We start from the raw sequence: 19,110 nt of genomic DNA on the forward strand, positions 1-19,110 counted from the left end.
AGCACAGTACCTGTTACTGAATAGATTCTCCATACATGTTTGTCTTCTCACACCTCTTCCATCTCTGTGTCAGCAGATAGGGAAGCAGACTGGATACTTATAAAAATAGTTTAAAGTGTTTATTGAACTTCTAGTAAATGTACTGAGCATTGTTCTAGGCATTGTACATTTATTTGGGATCCAACAATAACCTTATGAGATATTTTGTATTCCTGAAATATATTATCCCTAGTTTACAGACAAGGAAACGGGCTCTGAGTGTTTTTTCAGTTTTTGCAGCTGGAGCCCATTATTCTAAGCAAATTAATGAGGGAGCAGAAAACCAAATATTGCATGTTCTCACTTATAAGTAGGAGCTAAACATGGGTTCTCATGGACATAAATATGGCAACAATAGACACCGGGGACTACTAGAGAAGGAGGGGAGGGAGAGGGGCAAGGGTTGAAGAACTAACTATTGGGTAATATGCTCATTACCTGGGTGGTGGGATCAATCATACCCTAAACCTCAGCGTCATGCAGTATACCCATGTGACAGACCTGCACAGGTACCCTCTAAATCTCAAATAAAGAAGTTGAAATTTGAAAATAGAGAAATAATTTTAGAAAGAAATATTTGTGTTAGACATAATAAAGTGCTTAAGATGTCAATCAAAAGTTTCCATTGGCTGAGTATGCTACCTCATGCCTGTAATCCCAACACTTTGGGAGGCTGAGGCAGGAGGATTGCTTGAAGCCAGAGTTCAAGACCAGCCTAGTGAGACTGGTCTTGGCAACATAGTGAGACTCCGTCTCTACAAAAAAATTTTAAAAGTAGCCAAGCATGGTAGGGTGCACTTGTGGTCCTAGCTACTTGAGAGGCTGAGGCAGGAGGATTGCTTGAGTCCAGGAGGTGAAGACTACAGTGAGCTGTGATTACGCTACTGCACTACAGCCTGGGCAAAGAGTGAGACCCTTACTCTTAAAAAAAAATAAAATAAAATTCCGTGATATGACTCTAGCTTGCATTTTACAACCTCATTTTTGGTCTCTCACTTCACAGCGATACACTCAAACTACTCTCCTTGCCATCCTCAAACATTGTATTAACTATTCCTGCCACACAAGTATATATGGTACCATTAGCTCAGTTTGGACTGCTGTCTTCAATCTCCATTAGAATCTCATTCTCTCTCCATGCACTCAAAAATACACCTCACGTGTAAAGCTTCTATAATGCTTCTGTATGGTATAGACCCCTCCTTTGTATTATTCATTTCATAATTTTTCTTTCTGTTTCTCTATTTTATGTATTCCCTTTCCCTGGAAATCAAGTTAAAGTTAAATATTTGTCTTTTTGAATTCATCCTCTGTATTTCTCATTTGTTTTTTGTGTTTGTCTCATGTATTTGCTTCCTTCCTTTCTTCCTTCCTCACCTCCCATATCATCCCCTCCCCTTCCATTTTCTAATCTTTCACTTCTAAGCCACTTAGTCATTTCAGAATTTTCTGAGAGTGCTTTTTAAATTCTCTGGTTGTTTAAAATCTTTTATTGATGTTATATTGTCTCAAATAGCTCTGGATATACTAAATAGATGGTGTATAAAATTTCTTTTGTTCTCTCATTTATCTTGGTCTTTCTTTTCTTTTCTTTTTTTTTTTTTTTTTTTTTTTGAGATGGAGTTTCACTCTTGTTGCCCAGTCTGGAGTGCAGTGGCACAACCTCAGCCCACTGCAACTTCTGCCTCCCGGGTTCAAGTGATCTCCTGCCTCAGCTTCCCTAGTAGCTGGGATTATAAGTGCCCGCCACCACACCCAGCTAATTTTTTTGTATTTTTAGTAGAGATGGGGTTTCACTATGTTGGCCAGGCTGGTCTTGAACTCCTGACCTTAGGCAACCCAGCCGCCTCAGCCTCCCAAAATGCTGGGATTACAGGCGTGAGCCACCGCGCCCATCTGGTCTTTCTTAATTATGCTGTATGTTTTATGATTCTTGGTTGACCCTTCAGATACATGAATGAGGGATAGGAATGATTTAAGGTCCAGTGGGTAGAGAGCCAGTTTTTACACCAGTGGTCTTCTCATTGTCAGAATGAATAGGGGTGTATGCACAGGATCCAATATTTTACCGCTTGCCTGGATATTTCCTTCAGTCTCTTTAGAGAAGGGCCTCATATTATTTGCCTTAAGGCCATGTTTGCCTGTTTTCACATGTGTAGGTAGGAATGGTATGTGAGAATGAAATGGGAATCTGGTCCTTACACAAACCTTTCATTAACCTCCCTGTTTTCAAGCCCATTGCTCGTTCTTACCCTTCATCATACATGTGTGTAAGCAGAGTTTCTCAGGGTTCTGTTAGGAATCTTGGTTCCTACTTCTGCTGCAGCTCCTTCTGTTAATTTTCTTGGGTGTGACTCCTTCAACTCAGTTATCAGTCAGCACTCAAACTTCTAGAAATTTATTGAATTTGGTTTTCTGCTGATGCATCTCTCATTCTCTTCTTTATTGTGAATCTTTCTTTTTACTAGTTTGTCATTTTGATGGCTTTTAAAGAGTAACGTGAAGCACCTCACTTGGTCTGTTCAGCCTGCCATCTTGAACTGGAAGTCAGTTTATGCCTCCTAGAGAAAAAAATACTCTGATTTCTAAGGAGAATCAGTTATTAAACTGTAGCCACTTCCCAATCTAGTTGGAGAGAAAAAGCCTGTGTCAAGAGAGATGAGTAAGCCATTACTATCTGGAGCCCTGGGTAAAAATAATTGGCAAATAAACGATAGCATTCGTACTATTTTCAGTTGACTCCTTATTCCTGTTATTCTTTTTTTTTTTTTTTTTTGAGAATGGGTCTTGCTCTGTTGCCCAAGTTGGAGTGCAGTGGCGTAATCATGGGTAGGTGCAACCTTGACCACGGTTCAAGCAATTCTTCCACCTTAGCCTTCCAAAATGTTGGGATTACAGGCATCAGCTACTGCACCTAGCCCCTGTTAATATTATTTAAAAATCCTTTTTAAATGGTTTGTTGGGAAGAGGAAAGCAAATACAGCAAGGATTTTTTTTTTTTTTTCCTGAGTCAGGGTCTCTGTCACCCAGGCTGTTATAGAAAACAGCATGAAGTGCAGTATTGAGACCTCAGCTCACTGCAGCCTCCCTAGTAGCTGGGACCTCAAGTGTGTGCCACCATGCCCAGCTAATTTTTTGTATTTTTTTGTAGAGATGGGGTTTCGCCATGTTGCACAGGCTGGCCTAGAACTCCTGAGCTCAAGCAGTCTACCTCCCTCGGCCTCCCAAAGTGTTGGGATTACAGGCATGAACCACTGCACCCAGGCTGAAAGCCAATATTTTTATAATTCTTAAATAAATATGTGCCAGAATGAATTTTAAAAATTGAATTCTCATCATCCACCTCCCTCCCAACCCCTCACCCTTCTGAGTCTCTATTGTCTATCATTCCACTCTCTTTTTTTTTTTTTTTTTTTTTTTTGAGACGAAGTCTTGCTCTGTTGCCCAGGCTGGAGTGCAGTGGCGGGATCTCGGCTCACTGCAAGCTACTCCTCCTGGGTTCACGCCATTTTCTTGCCTCAGCTTCCCGAGTAGCTGGGACTACAGACGTCCACCACCACGCCCGGCTAATTTTTTTTTGTATTTTTAGTAGAAACGGGGTTTCATCGTGTTAGCCAGGATGGTCTTGATTTCCTGACCTCGTAATCCGCCCACCTCGGCCTCCCAAAGTGCTGGGATTACAGGTGTGAGCCACCGCGCCTGGCCTATCATTGCACTCTTTACATCCATGTGTACAAATTTTTTAGCATCCACTTATTAGTGAGAACATGTGATATTTGACTTTCTGTGCCTGGCTTTTTTCACTTAAGATAATGACCTGCAGTCTGTTAATGTTGCTGCAGAAGACATGATTTTGTTCTTTTTCACGGTGGAATAATATCCGTTGTGTATATATATACACCACATTTTCTTTATCCACTCATCCATTGATAAATAGTTTGATTCCATGTCTGCTATTGTGAATAGGGCTGTGCAAAACATACAAGTGTGGTTATCTTTGATATATTGATTTATTTTCCTTTGGGTCAATACCCAGTAGTGGGATTGCTAAATCGAATAGTAATTCCATTTTTAGTTCTTTGGCAAATCTTCATGCTGTTTTCTATAAAGGTTGTACTAATTTGCATTCCTACCAACAGTGTATAAGAGTTCTCTTTTTCCCACATCCTTGCTAACATCTTTTTAATAATAGCCATTCTGACTGTGGTAAGATGATATTTCATTGTGGTTTTCTGATGATTAGTGATGTGACGTTGAACATTTTTCATACACCTGTTGGCCATTTGTATGTCTTATTTGCAAAATGTCTATTCATGTTCTTTGCTCACTATTTTTTGTTGTTGTTTGAGTTCCTTGTATATTCTGGATATTAATCTACCTGTCAGATAACTAATTTGCAAATATTTTCTCCCATTCTGCAGGGTGTCTGTTCACTCTGTTGATTATTTCTTTTGCTGTGAAGAAGGAGGCTTTTTAGTTTAAGTCTTTTTTGTCTATTTTTGCCTTGCTGTTGAGGTCTTACCAAGTAAGATTTTAATAGAAAGCCATGACTAGGAGAGTACATCCCCGACCGGAATAAGATAGAATACAGAAATGAGAAAATATTCAGAGAAATATAAGTTATCCAGTTTTACTAATGGAGGGATTGTGTTTTAGAGTAATGGGAAATGAAGTGGAAAATGTAAGTAAGGTAAGATTATGAAAGATCTCACCTACAACCTAAGAGCAGAATTGTAGATTTTTGAGACAAGGGACTTAACAGGCTAAGATTTATTGAGAGAGAATGTGCAGGTATGGAAGATGATGTAGAGTAATGAGCAGTTGTGATGCTGAGATGCCAGTGAAGAAACTATTACACTTATCTTGGTAGAAGATAGTGTAAACTTTCCCTTTGCCTTCTGAAGATTCACTAAAAATTACTGACAAGAGGCAGATTAATAGGAGAAAAGGCTTACAAGTTTATTTGATCATAGTTTTACCGTGACACAAGAGCCTCCAGAATGATGATTCAAAAATTCAGGGGAAATTGTACATTTTTAGGCATATGTCTAACAAAGTATAGACAGCTGTAAAGAAATATAATTGGACAAAAAGATTATGTATGATCTAATGCTAACAGACTGAGTAGGGAAACCCAGCAAGTCTGTCTAGATTTTTCTTGGCCTCTCTGAGCATGCATTCCTGCCTTTCGGGTATGGGCAGGATCTTCTCTGATTGGAGGTCTTACTGACTCAGAGTCAAACAAGGTAGGTCAGTTTTTGCACAGAAAGGTCCGGGTGGGGATGGAATTAGAGTAATGTTTTTAGGTTTTATGGCTGCCTTTGGGGAAAAGGGGTTCTCGTTCTGTAACCTACCTTGGAGAAGAGGGATTCCAGTTTCTATGGCTAGCCTTGCGGGGAAATGAGACTGAGAAACAGGAAGACAGGAGAAGGTCAGAGAAAAACTTCTGCTTCTAAAGTTTTCTTTTTTGTTGTATTGTTTTCTGAGTCCCAGCAATAGTTAAGACCTGAAGTAGGGTGATAGCAATCCAATGAAGTGGATGGGGCAGAGAGAGGAGAGATAGGAAGCAAAAATAAACAAGATTCCATAAATGGTTTGGGTAAAAGTAAGCATTGGAACCAGTGTAACTGGAAAAATGGAGAAACCTTCAATAAAAATTGGCAAGTTAAGGGGATAAGTTGATTTTTGGGGGAACAAATACAGGGAGCTAATTCCTTACCTTTCAACAATCTTCCACCTATGTAGCAGCTATTTTGGTCTAATAGCAAAGACAGAGTATTCTGTGTGAATTCTTGTCTTTTTCTTGCAAAGCCATTATAGTTTCTTATGGATATATATATATTACATGTATATTATATATATATTATATATATATAATATATATATTATATATATATAATATATATATTATATATATAATATATATATAATATATATATAATATATATTATATATATAATATATATATTATATATATATAATATATATATATATTGCCAAGTATTATGAAACTAAATTGCCTTATGTACTAATTTGGGGAGGGGGACATATATGATAGAACTTTTTAAAGTATTCTTTCAGAATATCATGAAGAACAGCTAGAATTTATTAGTTTGTAAGAGCTGGAATTTTACTTTAGATTTGGAAAAGCAGTTCACTTATAAGATACCTATCAAAAATCATAATAATGGAAAATTAAATTAAGTGAAAGTATACCAGCTTAATTGAGTTCACTAGGAACTATGCACCAACTCCTACAAAAGTGCACTAAGAGCTATGAGGAGATAAGTGATAGAGTTTTGTTTGTTTGGTTGGTTGTTTTTTTTTGAGACAGGGTTTCCACTCCATTGCCCAGGCTGGAGTGCAGTGACACGATCTTGATCTCCGCTCACTGCAACCTCCGCCTCCCAGGTTCAACTGATTCTTCTGCCTCAGCCTCCCAAGTAGCTGGGATTACAGGCGAGCGCCACCACGCCCGGCTAATTTTTTGTATTTTTTTAGTAGAGACGGGGTTTTGCCATGTTGGCCAGGCTGGTCTTGAACTCCTGACCTCAGGTGATCTGCCCACCTTGGCCTCCCAAAGTGCTGGGATTACAGGCGTGAGCTACCGCGCTTAGCCCAGTGATAGAGTTTTTGTTGCCAAAACAAAACATATGAACATATGATAGCTCTAATAAAAAATGCTGTTTCTTTGTTCTCATAATTTCAGTAGCTGAACTATGCTCCATTTCATCTGTAAAAGAGAAATAATCTGTACCTTCTTGAGTGGAGAGGGAGAAAGGAAATGAAAGCAAAATAACTATTTATAATTAGTGAGGAGAAAGCTTAGGAAAAAATGAGAAGATGCTTTAGAAATGTTAAAATAGCTTTAATAATAATACTTTATTATTTTAAAGAATGTAGGCAGTTGTGATTTTTTCTCCCCCAACATTTCATCAGAGAACAGAAAAGGTGCTGCCAGATTGCAGACTTCCACATGAAAGATTTCACTATGTCAGGTGACCTGCACTAGAAGCAGGTTAATAACCCTGTTTTCATGGGCTATCTTGCTTTCACAATGAATGGTCTCCTTTTGCAATGAATTTTTGAAGTTTTGTTTTTATTTATTCTATGTAATAATTTGGCTACATGTAATTATTTAGCTGCCTTTAGAGTCATGGACTTGGAGAATTGAAGATTTTCTGGTCCAATATTTCTCTAAGTATGTTCGTCATCTGTACTTAAAGAAGGGGCTCTGGGATCAATTAGGTCAGGAAACTGCTGAGTTAAAAAAGATTTTTAGTTTTGTGGGAGTTGGGGAGGTGAGAACATTCCTGAGACTTTAATATGCTAATATGAGTCTCTCACAGAGAAACAACATACAGTGTTTTACAAACTTACTTGACCACAAAACCTTTTTCTCGTGGTCTTGTTGTTACTCAGAACTCAAATCTTTTGAATTTACAAATAAACAGAAACGACAGCAAATGGCTTATTCAAAGCAATATAGCAGTTTATTTAAAGAACTGGACTTGAACTAAGGACTTCTACCATCATGTTTTATTTCTGTTGCCCCACCAATTCAGGAGAGTCTTTAAAAACTACATGATATTCTAAATTAGATCTGTAAAATGTACACAGAGGGGTTTGAAAAAATAAATAAAACTACTGATTGAATTATTTTTAGTATATTTTGAACTGGCACATTGACTTTGATGAAAAGAGGATTGAAAGAGCCAAATAATATTTGAAACCAAAATCAACAATTTTGTAATTGGTGAACATTGTTATTTTTACAAAAAATCAGCTATCTTTCAAAAAATGAAATCTGATTTCCTTTCAAATTATAAAAAGCTCAAACGATGCAGTAATGTATATACCAGAAAACTTTGCTACCTTTCTAGAACGGGACTGGAGAAAACGACTCTTTAGTGTCTGTTGTTTCAGACCACATCTCTATATAATAAACATATATCTTTTAAAAACTTTAGCTGGACTCTGCATGTGCCTGTTATCTCAGCTACTCAGAAGGCTGAGGCTAGAAAATCCCAGAAGTTCAAGACCAGCTTGGGCAACATAGTGAGTCCCATATCAAAAATAAATAAACAAAATTAAAATTTTACATAGATAGCATTATGGTAGACACAGTTCCTTAACTCTTTTTTTTTTAACTCAACAATATGACATGCTTATCTTTCTACATTAGAACATGTAGAACTAATAAAACTTCTCTTAATGGCTTAATAATGTTATATGGTGCTATTATATTAATAATTTATTTAATCAGTTTCCCATTGATAGATGTTCAGATAGATGTAATTATTTTTTACCAATCAGTGCTGTGGTATCTTTTTGAGCCTTTGTGTATGTCTATAGTAGAATTATTAATTGTGGAATTGCTGGGACAAAGAATATGCACATTTTAATTTTTCTAAGTATTGCCAAATTGCCTTAAAAATTTTTTTCTCCCACTGCCAATACTGCAAAAAGAAACTTTAAAATGGTATATGTTTCACTGAACTTAAGACTTTATACTTTTGTAATGCATGACAAGAGTACCTTTCTTTGTTAAAATTATAGAGATAATGTATAAAGCAATGATAATTTTGATCTCTCTTTTTCTCCCCCACCCTTTTCTGCTCTTTACAGAGCAAACTATTCATGGAAGGATTTAGAAGCCTAAAAGAAGGAGAACCAGTGGAATTCACATTTAAAAAATCTTCCAAAGGCCTTGAGTCAATACGGGTAACAGGACCTGGTGGGAGCCCCTGTTTAGGAAGTGAAAGAAGACCCAAAGGGAAGACACTACAGAAAAGAAAACCAAAGGGAGATAGGTAATCATTTTTACTTTGTTAATTTATCAGTTTATTGTGTTTGGAAAGGATTTCTGAAAATGTTTTCATCTTACTGCATTTCATATAATTTAGCCAAAGGAAACCACCATCATGTAGAATATATTAAATATCAGAAATATAGGCTATCTTGCAGTTTGAATTATCTGCAGAATGTACTGAACTGAGCCTTCAGCATTAAGCACTGAATAGTTCCTTGACCACCTTTTCCACCAGACTGTTCTGAGACCCCAGTTGAGGAGTTGAAGTTCCCAATAGATAGAGGTGCCCCTTTTTACACCCAGAATTTGCCAAACACCTCACCTCTTTTTTCAAATGAAAATGTACCTATTGTTTTGTCTGTTTTTGAAAGACAGCTCACGTATAGAAAGTCCAGATAATATAAAAACCGTAAAGAGGAAAAAATCACTTGAAATCCTAGAGGTGGGAATTATAATATATATGGTATTTTGAAACTTGTAATTTTTTCACCTAATAGTATATTATAGAATATTTCATGTCAATTGTTATCACTTCATAAATTTTACTATTTGAATGTACCAAAATATAATTTAAAGAATAATATGTTAGTGGATATTTAGGCTACCTCATGTATTTTGAATTGATCAATAACACCACTGTGGGAACTCTTAGATGTACATTTTTGAAAAGTTGTCTGATTATATCTTTAGGGTAAATACTTAATAGTGAAAAGTCTGGATCAAAAAAATATGTATTTTAAAAATTTCAATACCTAGTTCTAAACTACTCTCCAGAAATGATTAGCGGGCCAGTATGTAACACCTCTGAAAGTGAGACAGCTCATTGAATGTTGTCGTTTTTTTAATCTTTTCCAGTTACATAGGTTAGAGATGCAGCTCATTGTTTGTTTGTGTTTTTTTTCACATTATTTGATTACTTTGGAGGTTGAATATATTTTATATGTTTTCATTTTTTTCTTCTAAGAATTGTACATTTCTTGTCCATTGACCATTTTCTATTGAGATGTTTGTTTGTTATTATTGATTTCTAAGTTCTCTTGATATATTTAGGATATGAATCTTTTTTCTCAAAAAATAAGAAATTTTTTTAGCTTGTAAAATATATTTTAGCTTTAATGATAGTTTTTATAAAGTATTTTGAAGTTTTGAATTTTTTACAAACAAGTCTGTGACTCTCCTTGATGTTACCTGACTTTATTTCATTTTCCAAACTACAAAATTAAAAATATACTATATTCATTTATGTTTTTAGTATTATTTTAGTTAATTTATATTTTACACTTAAGTATCTCTTCTCTTTATAATCTAATTTGCTTTTGAAGAAAGGACTGTAAAGGTCTAGGTTTTCTTTTCTCTCCAAATTGGTAACCAGTTATCTCTGCAGCACTTGTTGCCTATTTCATATTTTCCTATTGGTTTGAAAAGCCATCCAGTGAAACAATAAATTCCATTTTCATTGACATTTTTAGGAGCTCATTTTGTACAAAAGAAAGTCCATGAATGTGTGTGAAAGTTTAATGATACACTTAGCTATTAAAGTGGTTTTCTGCTCCCATGGAGATAATACCTGCATACATACTTAAATACGTACAAGTAAAGCAAAGTAAAATAAAACAGCCCTTTATTTTTCCATGTCTTTTAGATAAAATCTTTAACAAAGTAGTTTTAGAATGCTTTACATTCCAATTCTGGGTTGGAATCAGTATGTGAGGGAGAATAGTGGAGGTTGAGATTTGAAGAGTAAGATGGCAGGACATTTTTTCATACTGGATCTTGTCAACCATTTTAAGGACTTTGATTCTGGAGAAAATAGGAAGTCATTGGGAAATTTTAGGTTGAAAAGTAACATGATCTGATTTACTCAGAGTATCATTCTGGCAGCTGCAATGACAGCACAATGTGGAGAGGCAAGGATAGAAGCTGAAAGACCACTAAAGAAGAAGTTCCAATAATACAGAAAAGAGGTAGTGGTGGTTTGGACAAGGGTAGTAGCAGTAGAAGTGGTGAACAAAAATTCTGATATGTTTTGAAGGAAGAGACCATAGAATTTACTGATGGATTGATTAGATTTGGACTATCAGAGGAAAAGAGTCCAGGGTGACTCCAAGGTTTTTTGGCCTATACAACGTGAAAGATGAAGGGACTATTTATCAAGATGGGGAAACCTACAGAAGGAGCCTGAAATCAAAAGTATAGTTTCAGACATTTAATTAGAGATACATAATGCACATCCAAGTGAAGATGTATATTAGGCAGATGGATGCACTATATGGAGTTCCAGCACTGGAGTTAAAAAATTGGCAACATTTAGCAAAAAGATGATATTTACAGCCACAAGAGGAAATAAGATCACCATCACAGCGGGTATACATAGGCAAGAAGAGGACTAAGCCCTGGGGCACTCTAGCATTTAAGAGTCAAGAAGAGGGAGGAACAGCAAAGGGCACTAAGTAAGAAGGTGGGAAATAGGAGGGAAAGTCAGGGAAAGAAAATATTTCAAGAAAGGGTATCAGGTATGTTAAATGGTGCTGATGGTGAAATGATCAAGTAAGATAACCGTTGAAACTTGACCGCTTAGCAACACGGAAGTCATTATTGAGGTCTGAGGTTGACAAGAACGGGCTGAGTGGACTGGTGGGGGTAAAAGCCTTCGTGGGTTGTGTTCAATACAGAGAATGAAAACAGAGGAAGCAGAGACAGCAAGTTTAGACAATCTTTTGAGAAGTGTTTCTATAATAAATGGGAAGAGAGAAACAAAGCAGGGGCTAAATGGAAGAAATTATAGCATGTTTATATGTTCATAGGAATGGTCTAGTGCAAAGGAAAGATTGAACATGCAGGAGAGAGGAGAACGATTACTGGAGTGATTTCCTTGAGTGGGTGACAGTATTGGGATTTAAAGCACAACTGGGGGAGCTGATCATGTGAGTACAGAAGGTTCATTCTTACAAACCTGGGGGAAAGGCATAGCTTATGGGCACAGATGCAGGTGGTAGATAGATATGAAGGTAGGATAAGGCGAGATTTCTCTTTTTTATGCTGGTTTTTTTCTTTTCTTTGAATTTGAAGCACAGTCATCAACTGAGAGTGATGGTAGAAGAGTAGGTTTGGAAATTTAACAAGAAAGACGTATAAAATAGAAGAATGAACACATTATAGAAAAGAGGTAGAATTTCAGGCTGTGCCAAAGACCCACATAAGAATAGTGGGTACGAATTTAAAGTCAGTTAATGTGATTGTGTTTTTTCTCCAGCCATTGTTGACTTCATGGCTACAGCTGTAAAACAGTCATTAAAATGATTTAACTAGAGTTGAGGTTTTTCCTAGTTGAGAATGACAAAGGGCACTGGAGATGTATGCAAGGCAGCAAATATAATGATGGATGATAGAATATAAACTGTATAAAGAGTGAAGACATTGAAAAGGTGGTAAGTAAACACATGGGGTGTGGGTTGCAGTGGAGTCAAAGAATTATAGTTGGGGTACTGATCTGGCAAGGTACGAGGTGGTGGTGGTCAGAAGTGAATAACTGTTCCAACTCCTTACTCTTACTGTGTGTCTTATTGTAATTAAAGCTTTGACACACTTAATATCTAATAATTTCCAACTTTCTATTAAGCTAAGGGTGTCCATAATTTTTGTCACTAGGATTAGCAATTCCAGTTTTCCATGTGCTGCTTGTTTTTATAAAATGGTGTAGAGACAACATACAATAAAATATTCAATAAACATAGAGACTCCTGCATAGAAACTGACACCATGAGAAAACAAGATTTGACAGTGTGGTAGCAAGAAATGGATCTTTGTCAGCTGATGGCTGGAACAGTTACCAAGGCATGATTTGCTCCCCAAATGTTTAAAAAACTTCAAAGATCTTTGATAACTTTCTTGATTTCTTTCATGTTTATTTCCTGAGACAGTTTTAGTAATGAGAATAAAATTGTGCTTTGATCCAGATTTTATGTTTATTAGTACAATTATGTGAAGCAGCCTTGAAAATCTTATAAAATATTTGATTCTCTAGTTATTTCCTATTGCTATTTTTTCTTGATAAGATAATGTATTGTATTTCAAAGAACAGGCTCTTGAATTAATTTCTTTCTTTCTTTCTTTTTTTTTTTTTTTTTTTTTTTTTGGAGACAGAGTTTGCTCTTGTCGCCCAGTCTGGAGTGCAATGGCCTGATCTAGGCTCACTGCAACCACTGCCTCCTGGGTTCAAGCAATTCTCCTGCCTCAGCCTCCCGAGTAGCCGGGACTGCAGGTGTGCACCACTGTGCCTGGCTAATTTTGTATTTTTAATAGAGATGGGTTTTCACCATGTTGGCCAGGCTGGTCTCGAATCCCGGACCTCAGGTGATTCGCCTGCCTCAGCCTCCCAAAGATTACAGGCGTGAGCTACTGCACCCTGCCTCTTGGATTAATTTCTGTTATACTGTTTTTCCCCTAATACTTCCTGTGATTATTTTTATTTCCTTCTATTTTATTTTATTTTGACTTTTATTATGAAAATTTTTAGAATACAAAAAGGTAGGAAAAATTAGGTATGGCCGCCAAACATATATGCCCACCTTACATATTTAAAGTGGCTTCTTTTTCCTTTTTTAATAAGCATTTTGTGGGGAGATATTTTGACTATGTAAATATCCCATTCACCATCAAACTTTTAAATTTTCATTTATTTATTATATTAGTCTGAACCATGGATTTCTGCATTTTTCTGAAAGTTATAATCTGTAACCACCGTTATTTATTTTACTGCTCAAATTTCCCAGATTTGACCAGTAGGAGCCCCTTCAGGCTGGTTTCTGTGTCCTTTTGATGGGTCCTCATCATTTTTTGAGTACTTTCTTACTGGTATAAGATACTTTCATACTGACCTTATGGCCTACAAAATGTTTAAAATAATGATATTAAATAATTGATTTGGTCTGCTGATGTACCAGAAAGCTAGAATTCCAGTTAATTTATATTAAATTTGGAAGTAAGCATTGGTATATTTCTGTATATAAATATATACATAATATTAAATTGTCGTATAGTAAAATTGACCTTTTTTCTTTTTTTTCTTTTTTTTTTTTGAAATGGAGTCTGGCTCTGTTGCCCAGGCTGGAGTGCAGTGGCGCAGTCTCGGCTCACTGCAAGCTCTGCCTCCCGGGTTCACACCATTCTCCTGCCTCAGCCTCCCGAGTAGCCGGGACCACAGGCACCCGCCACCACACCTCACTAATTTTTTATATTTTTTTAGTAGAGATGGGGTTTCACCGTGTTAGCCAGGATGGTCTCAATCTCCTGACCTCGTGATCCGCCCGCCTTGGCCTCCCAAAGTGAAAATTGACTTTTTTTCTTTTGGTATTCAGTTAGATGAATTTTAACACACATATACATTCCTGTAGTCAGTACCATCATCCAGATTCAGAAAGTTTATTACCCCCAAAAATCTCCCTCTATCTATAATGGTTACCCCTTCCCCACCTATAACCCCTGGCAGCCTCTGACCTATTCTCTTTCACTGTAGTTTTGTGTTTTTGTGAATGACATGTAAGTGGAATCATACAGTGTGTAACATTTTGAAATTGCATTTTTTCACTCAGCATAATAATCTTTGAAATTCATCCAAGCTGTTGAGTGTATCAGTAGTTCACTTTTTTGCTGAATAGTATTCCATTTTATAGCTATAACACTGTTTACTTATTAATCTATTGAAGGGCATTTGAGTGGTGTCCAGTTGTGACAATTATGAATAGAAGAGCCATAAACATTTATGCACAAGTGTGTGAAGATTCGTTTTCAGTTTTGGAGTGGGATTGCTGCATAATAAGGTCATATATGTATGTTTATAAAAAACTGCCAAATTGTTTTCCAGAGTAATTATTTTTCTTTTGCATTCCCACCACTGGTATGTGAGAGTTCGAACTGCCACCTATCTTTGCCAGCATTTGGTATTGCCAATTTTAAAAAATTTTGGCCCCGTGTGGTGGCTCACACCTTTAACACCAACACTTTGGGAGGCCGAGGCCAGTGAATTGCTTGAGCCCAGAAGTTTGAACCTAGCCTGGGCAACATGGAGAAACCCTGTCATTGCAAAAAGTAAAAAAATTAGCTGGGCATGGTGGTGCATCCCTGTTGTCCCAGCTACTTGTACTGAGATGGGAGGATCACTTGAGCCTGAGAGGTCAAAGATGATGCAGTGGGCCGTGATCAGTCTACTGCACTCTAGCCAGGGTGACAGCAAGACCCTGCCTCAAAAAAAAAAAAAAAATTTTTTTTAACCATTCTGTTAGGCATGTGGTGATATCTCATCATGGTTTTAATTTTCATTTCCTTGATAGCTACTGATATTAAGCATCTTTATATGTATTTTTGTGTCACCCTCATATACTCTTTGACAAACTGTTTCTTCATATCTTTTGCCCATTTTTTACTGGGTTGTGTGTTTTCTTATTGCACTTTAAGAGCTCTTTGTGTAAGTTTTTTTTGCCAGATACATGATTTGCAGATATTTTCTCCCTGACTGTGGCTTGTCGTTTCAATCTCTTAAATATCTTTTCTAGAACAAAAGTTTTTAATTTGAATGAAGATGATTTATCAATCTTTACATTTTCTGTTTACATCAATGATCCATTTAGAGTTAGTTTTTATATAAAGTGTAAGGCCTAGGTAGAGGTTCATTTCTGCCATGTGTAATATGAATTGTTCAAACATCGTTTATTGAAAAGAATATCCTTTTTCTTGAAATGTTTTAAGATTAGGAAGTTTAGTTTCTGTCATTTTTGGTTAAAAATTGAAATTTCAAAGTTTTGATTACATGGTATTAATATGTTTAACAAATTCCAAATATGATTTCATCACTTGAGAACTTATTTGTTCAATTCTAATATTTGTATATAAGGTAGAATCATATTTTGTGAAGAGTTACTCCCTGTGGCAAAAAAATGTAAAATAATTTTGAAGATTCCACTTTAATTATTAGTAGACTGTTTATAAAAGAAAGTGGGATTATTTTATTCTCTCTTAAAATTCTGCTTAATTTAGTGTCCACTTACAACTCTCTAGTTACTCAAGGTAGTAAATATTGTGTTGTTTTATTTTAAATCCTCCACATTTGAAAAGTTTTCTTAACATTTCAAATGAAATAATTTCTGATTTATTTTTTCTATTTAGTTTTTCTTGTGTTCATTACAGAAAGAGTAAAGAAATTTAACGAGTCTATACAGCTGTCTTTATAATAAAGTGAAGATTGTTAATAAAAAATTAAGAAATGTTATATTTCTTCAATAAAACTAGCCTGTACTTGGGACTTTTTGTTCTCTTTAAAAACATGATTTACTATGAAGAAAAAGAGTGAGTGACTTCCAACATAATGAAATTATGGGTGAGGGTGGTAGAATTATTTTCTTTGCCACAGTTGATTTCTGTTATTTATATGAAATAATCATGTCAGCCTGTAGTACATAATTAAATATATAATATAATTTTAGTTTATATTAACAGATATGTTAAATATGTAAAAAGGATTTAGACTAAAATGGTCTGGAAATCTTTTTTATATATAGTTTAAATGTTTTTACTCCTTAATACTTGGTGAATAAAAATGTGTATAATTTTAAAGAACACAAAGTGCATGGATATGTAGTGTATATGTTGGTTGTATACATATACTTTGTAATTTTTAACTGTTCATGGTTTCTTTTTTTACCTCCTTTTTAAATTCCAATTTTTTTAGAGTAGTGACTGTCTTTTTTGTTCTTCTTAACCTTCCACATATTTTGACCCAACCACATATTCCAAGAAGTGTCATTCATAATAATGCAGTGTTGACTTGAATTTTTAAAAATAACTTAGAAAATAATACATTCTGCTTTTATTTCATTTTGTTCAATATTTAGTTTTTATAACTACATTAGTATGAGTGAGCTTTTTGATTTTCTACATGAGTTAAAGTGGTAATATATTTTGTTTAGAAAGAAGGCTAATAGACTGTTAAAAAAAGATGTTTGATGTTACTACTTTTGGCTTGGAAGCTTGGGGAATTTCTTTAGTTTGATCATATTAGAAGAATTTGTTAACTTATCATTTTTAAGATGCTACTTATTTAGATTTAAAAATTGATTGTGAAATTTAACATTCCTTGTAGTCAGTACTAAAATGGTACATCATGGTGTATTTATCATTTATGATCAGAAAGACCAAGATGAACAGAAACAGAAACCAATTATGTCTGATTTATTCTTAGCTCACCTGAATTAACTTGCCTTTTTAAAAAAGAAAGTGGAGATGTGTGATAGTAAAGTTATTTTTGCAGAGCCATAATTTTGTGGCCTCAAATTCTTTAAATTTGCAAGAAAGTTTTAGAAGCCATGAGGTTTTTGTTTTTGGGATTATGAAAATCAGTGTAGGCTTCCTTATTGAGGTGCTGTAAATTCACATTTCTTTATTAAACAGAAAAATATTTATTTATTGCCCTCATTCAGTTTTAGAGCAAGTAAGCTGAAAACTAACTAGTGGTAATTCTGCCCCACTCCCACCCACCTCTACAGCAATATTAACCTCTTCCACTCATTATCTCAGTGGTATAATTTGACATTTTTCCAGGTACTTTATGCTTGGGAAATCTAGTATTATATTTTTGAAATCTCCATAGCATTCCTGAAAACAGAAAAAAACCCATGTTTAGGTTTATGGTGTCATTTTATTAAAGAATATCTGTTTTACTTTTAAAATTCTGTCAATGATTTTATTTTTTATGTGTATTATATCCCAGATTCTGTTCCCAAAATAAAAATAAAAATGCTTTTTAGATGATAGAGATGTTTGAAATGTAGATCAACAAATACCAATAAATAACTGTTTCACCCTGATACTTGTGTGATTAGATTTAGGAATTTGCTGTTTAGTAGGTTCCTATTGTGGCAGAGAAATCTTTCAGGCATGAATTGATAGTCTAGATCCTTTGAGGTCTGTCTATTCTGACCTATGACCCCTATTCTTACAAGGTCAACATCTGAGGGCAGGAGATTAAGGCAGTTTAAAGACCAGAATGGTAAATGGAATGGAAAAATTAGCCAGCACATTTTGGTTGCAAAACATCAAAGTCATCAAATAGTTTGCTTATTTTAAACCTGGCTTATGGTTATAACAAGCTAATTTTATTGTGTTTGTTGGAATCAGAAAAGTTTAATCACTATAGTTTACTTCAAGGTACTATTTATATAATAATAAATTTTAGCTGCATAATACAAATTAAGTTCACATAGCTTACCCTCAAAATATCAGGAAATGTAAAAATAGTTTGTCACAATATCAATACATTTTAGTCTTGTGTGCGTTTGTATACTTAATTTAAATTTAAATTGGGAAAATATTTACTTCAGCTTTTACTATGAAATATTTAATTTATCAACTGTTGCATAAAATATATACATATGGTAATATGAAGTGACTGAGGATTTAGTTGTAATTATACAATGTTGACTTTTGGGAAAAAAATAGTTTTAAAAGATGGAGGTAGAAAGTAAAAGAAGGTAAATTGATTAGGGAGAGACAATTTGTTCATTTTTCTCCTTTGCCTTTTTGAGACTGCTCTTTTAAATTTTGTCTTTCCCCTTTAAAATGTTCCTTATGTCTTTTACTTGTATGCTTTTTTTCATCGTAATTCCGAACTATAGATCAGTTGATATCCCTTCTTAGTTTCTATATTTTGGTCCCCGTAAGAAATTCCCCACAACTCTTTATTTTACATTTGTTTGTATCCTGGACAGCTGTGAATTTGCATCTTGTACTTCCTACTAATGACTGGCAAAGGCTCGAGTTGAATAACTAAACTATTGCATCCAAATTTTCAGTCATCCATATGGTGACTAAGGAAATTAGTAAAACCAGTAGAATACCCAAGTCTTCTTAATTCTTCTGTATTTTTAATTCTATCCCAAGTTTCTTTATTATAGCCTAATTTTAGGATGGTTATCCAAGTCCTTTCTTCTTGTGATTATTTGGCCAGGGATCTCTTAATGAGGCAATTATAGTTGTTTCCTTCATTCACATTATCTTAGCAGATGCTCTCCCTGCTGTGACCTCTGTTCAGACTGGGCAGACAATGTGCCATTCTCATCACCCTCTGCCAGACATTGTGTGGAGCTGAGCTTCATTTGGCGCTGCATAGGTCTCCCAAGATGCCTTACTGGAATGGTCAGAAGCCAAGTGGCAAATAATCAGAATTTTAGGTTGATTTTCTGATTGCTGATTATAATAAATAATAAAAT

General features: G+C 35.2%; 1 protein-coding gene across 6 annotated transcripts in view; it reads left to right on the top strand.

The window, feature by feature from the left end:
• Window positions 1-19,110, top strand: part of LIN28B (lin-28 homolog B) — a 149,769-nt gene that overhangs the window by 80,522 nt on the left and 50,137 nt on the right. For all 6 annotated transcript variants that reach the window (XM_055391242.2, XM_055391243.2, XM_055391244.2 and 3 more), the window contains one exon: window positions 8,668-8,852. In XM_055391242.2, the coding sequence (XP_055247217.1) occupies window positions 8,668-8,852 (185 nt within the window). The remainder of the gene's footprint in view (window positions 1-8,667; window positions 8,853-19,110) is intronic.

Source organism: Gorilla gorilla, chromosome 5 (assembly GCF_029281585.2).
Source record: "Gorilla gorilla gorilla isolate KB3781 chromosome 5, NHGRI_mGorGor1-v2.1_pri, whole genome shotgun sequence".
Classification (NCBI taxonomy): domain Eukaryota; kingdom Metazoa; phylum Chordata; class Mammalia; order Primates; family Hominidae; genus Gorilla; species Gorilla gorilla.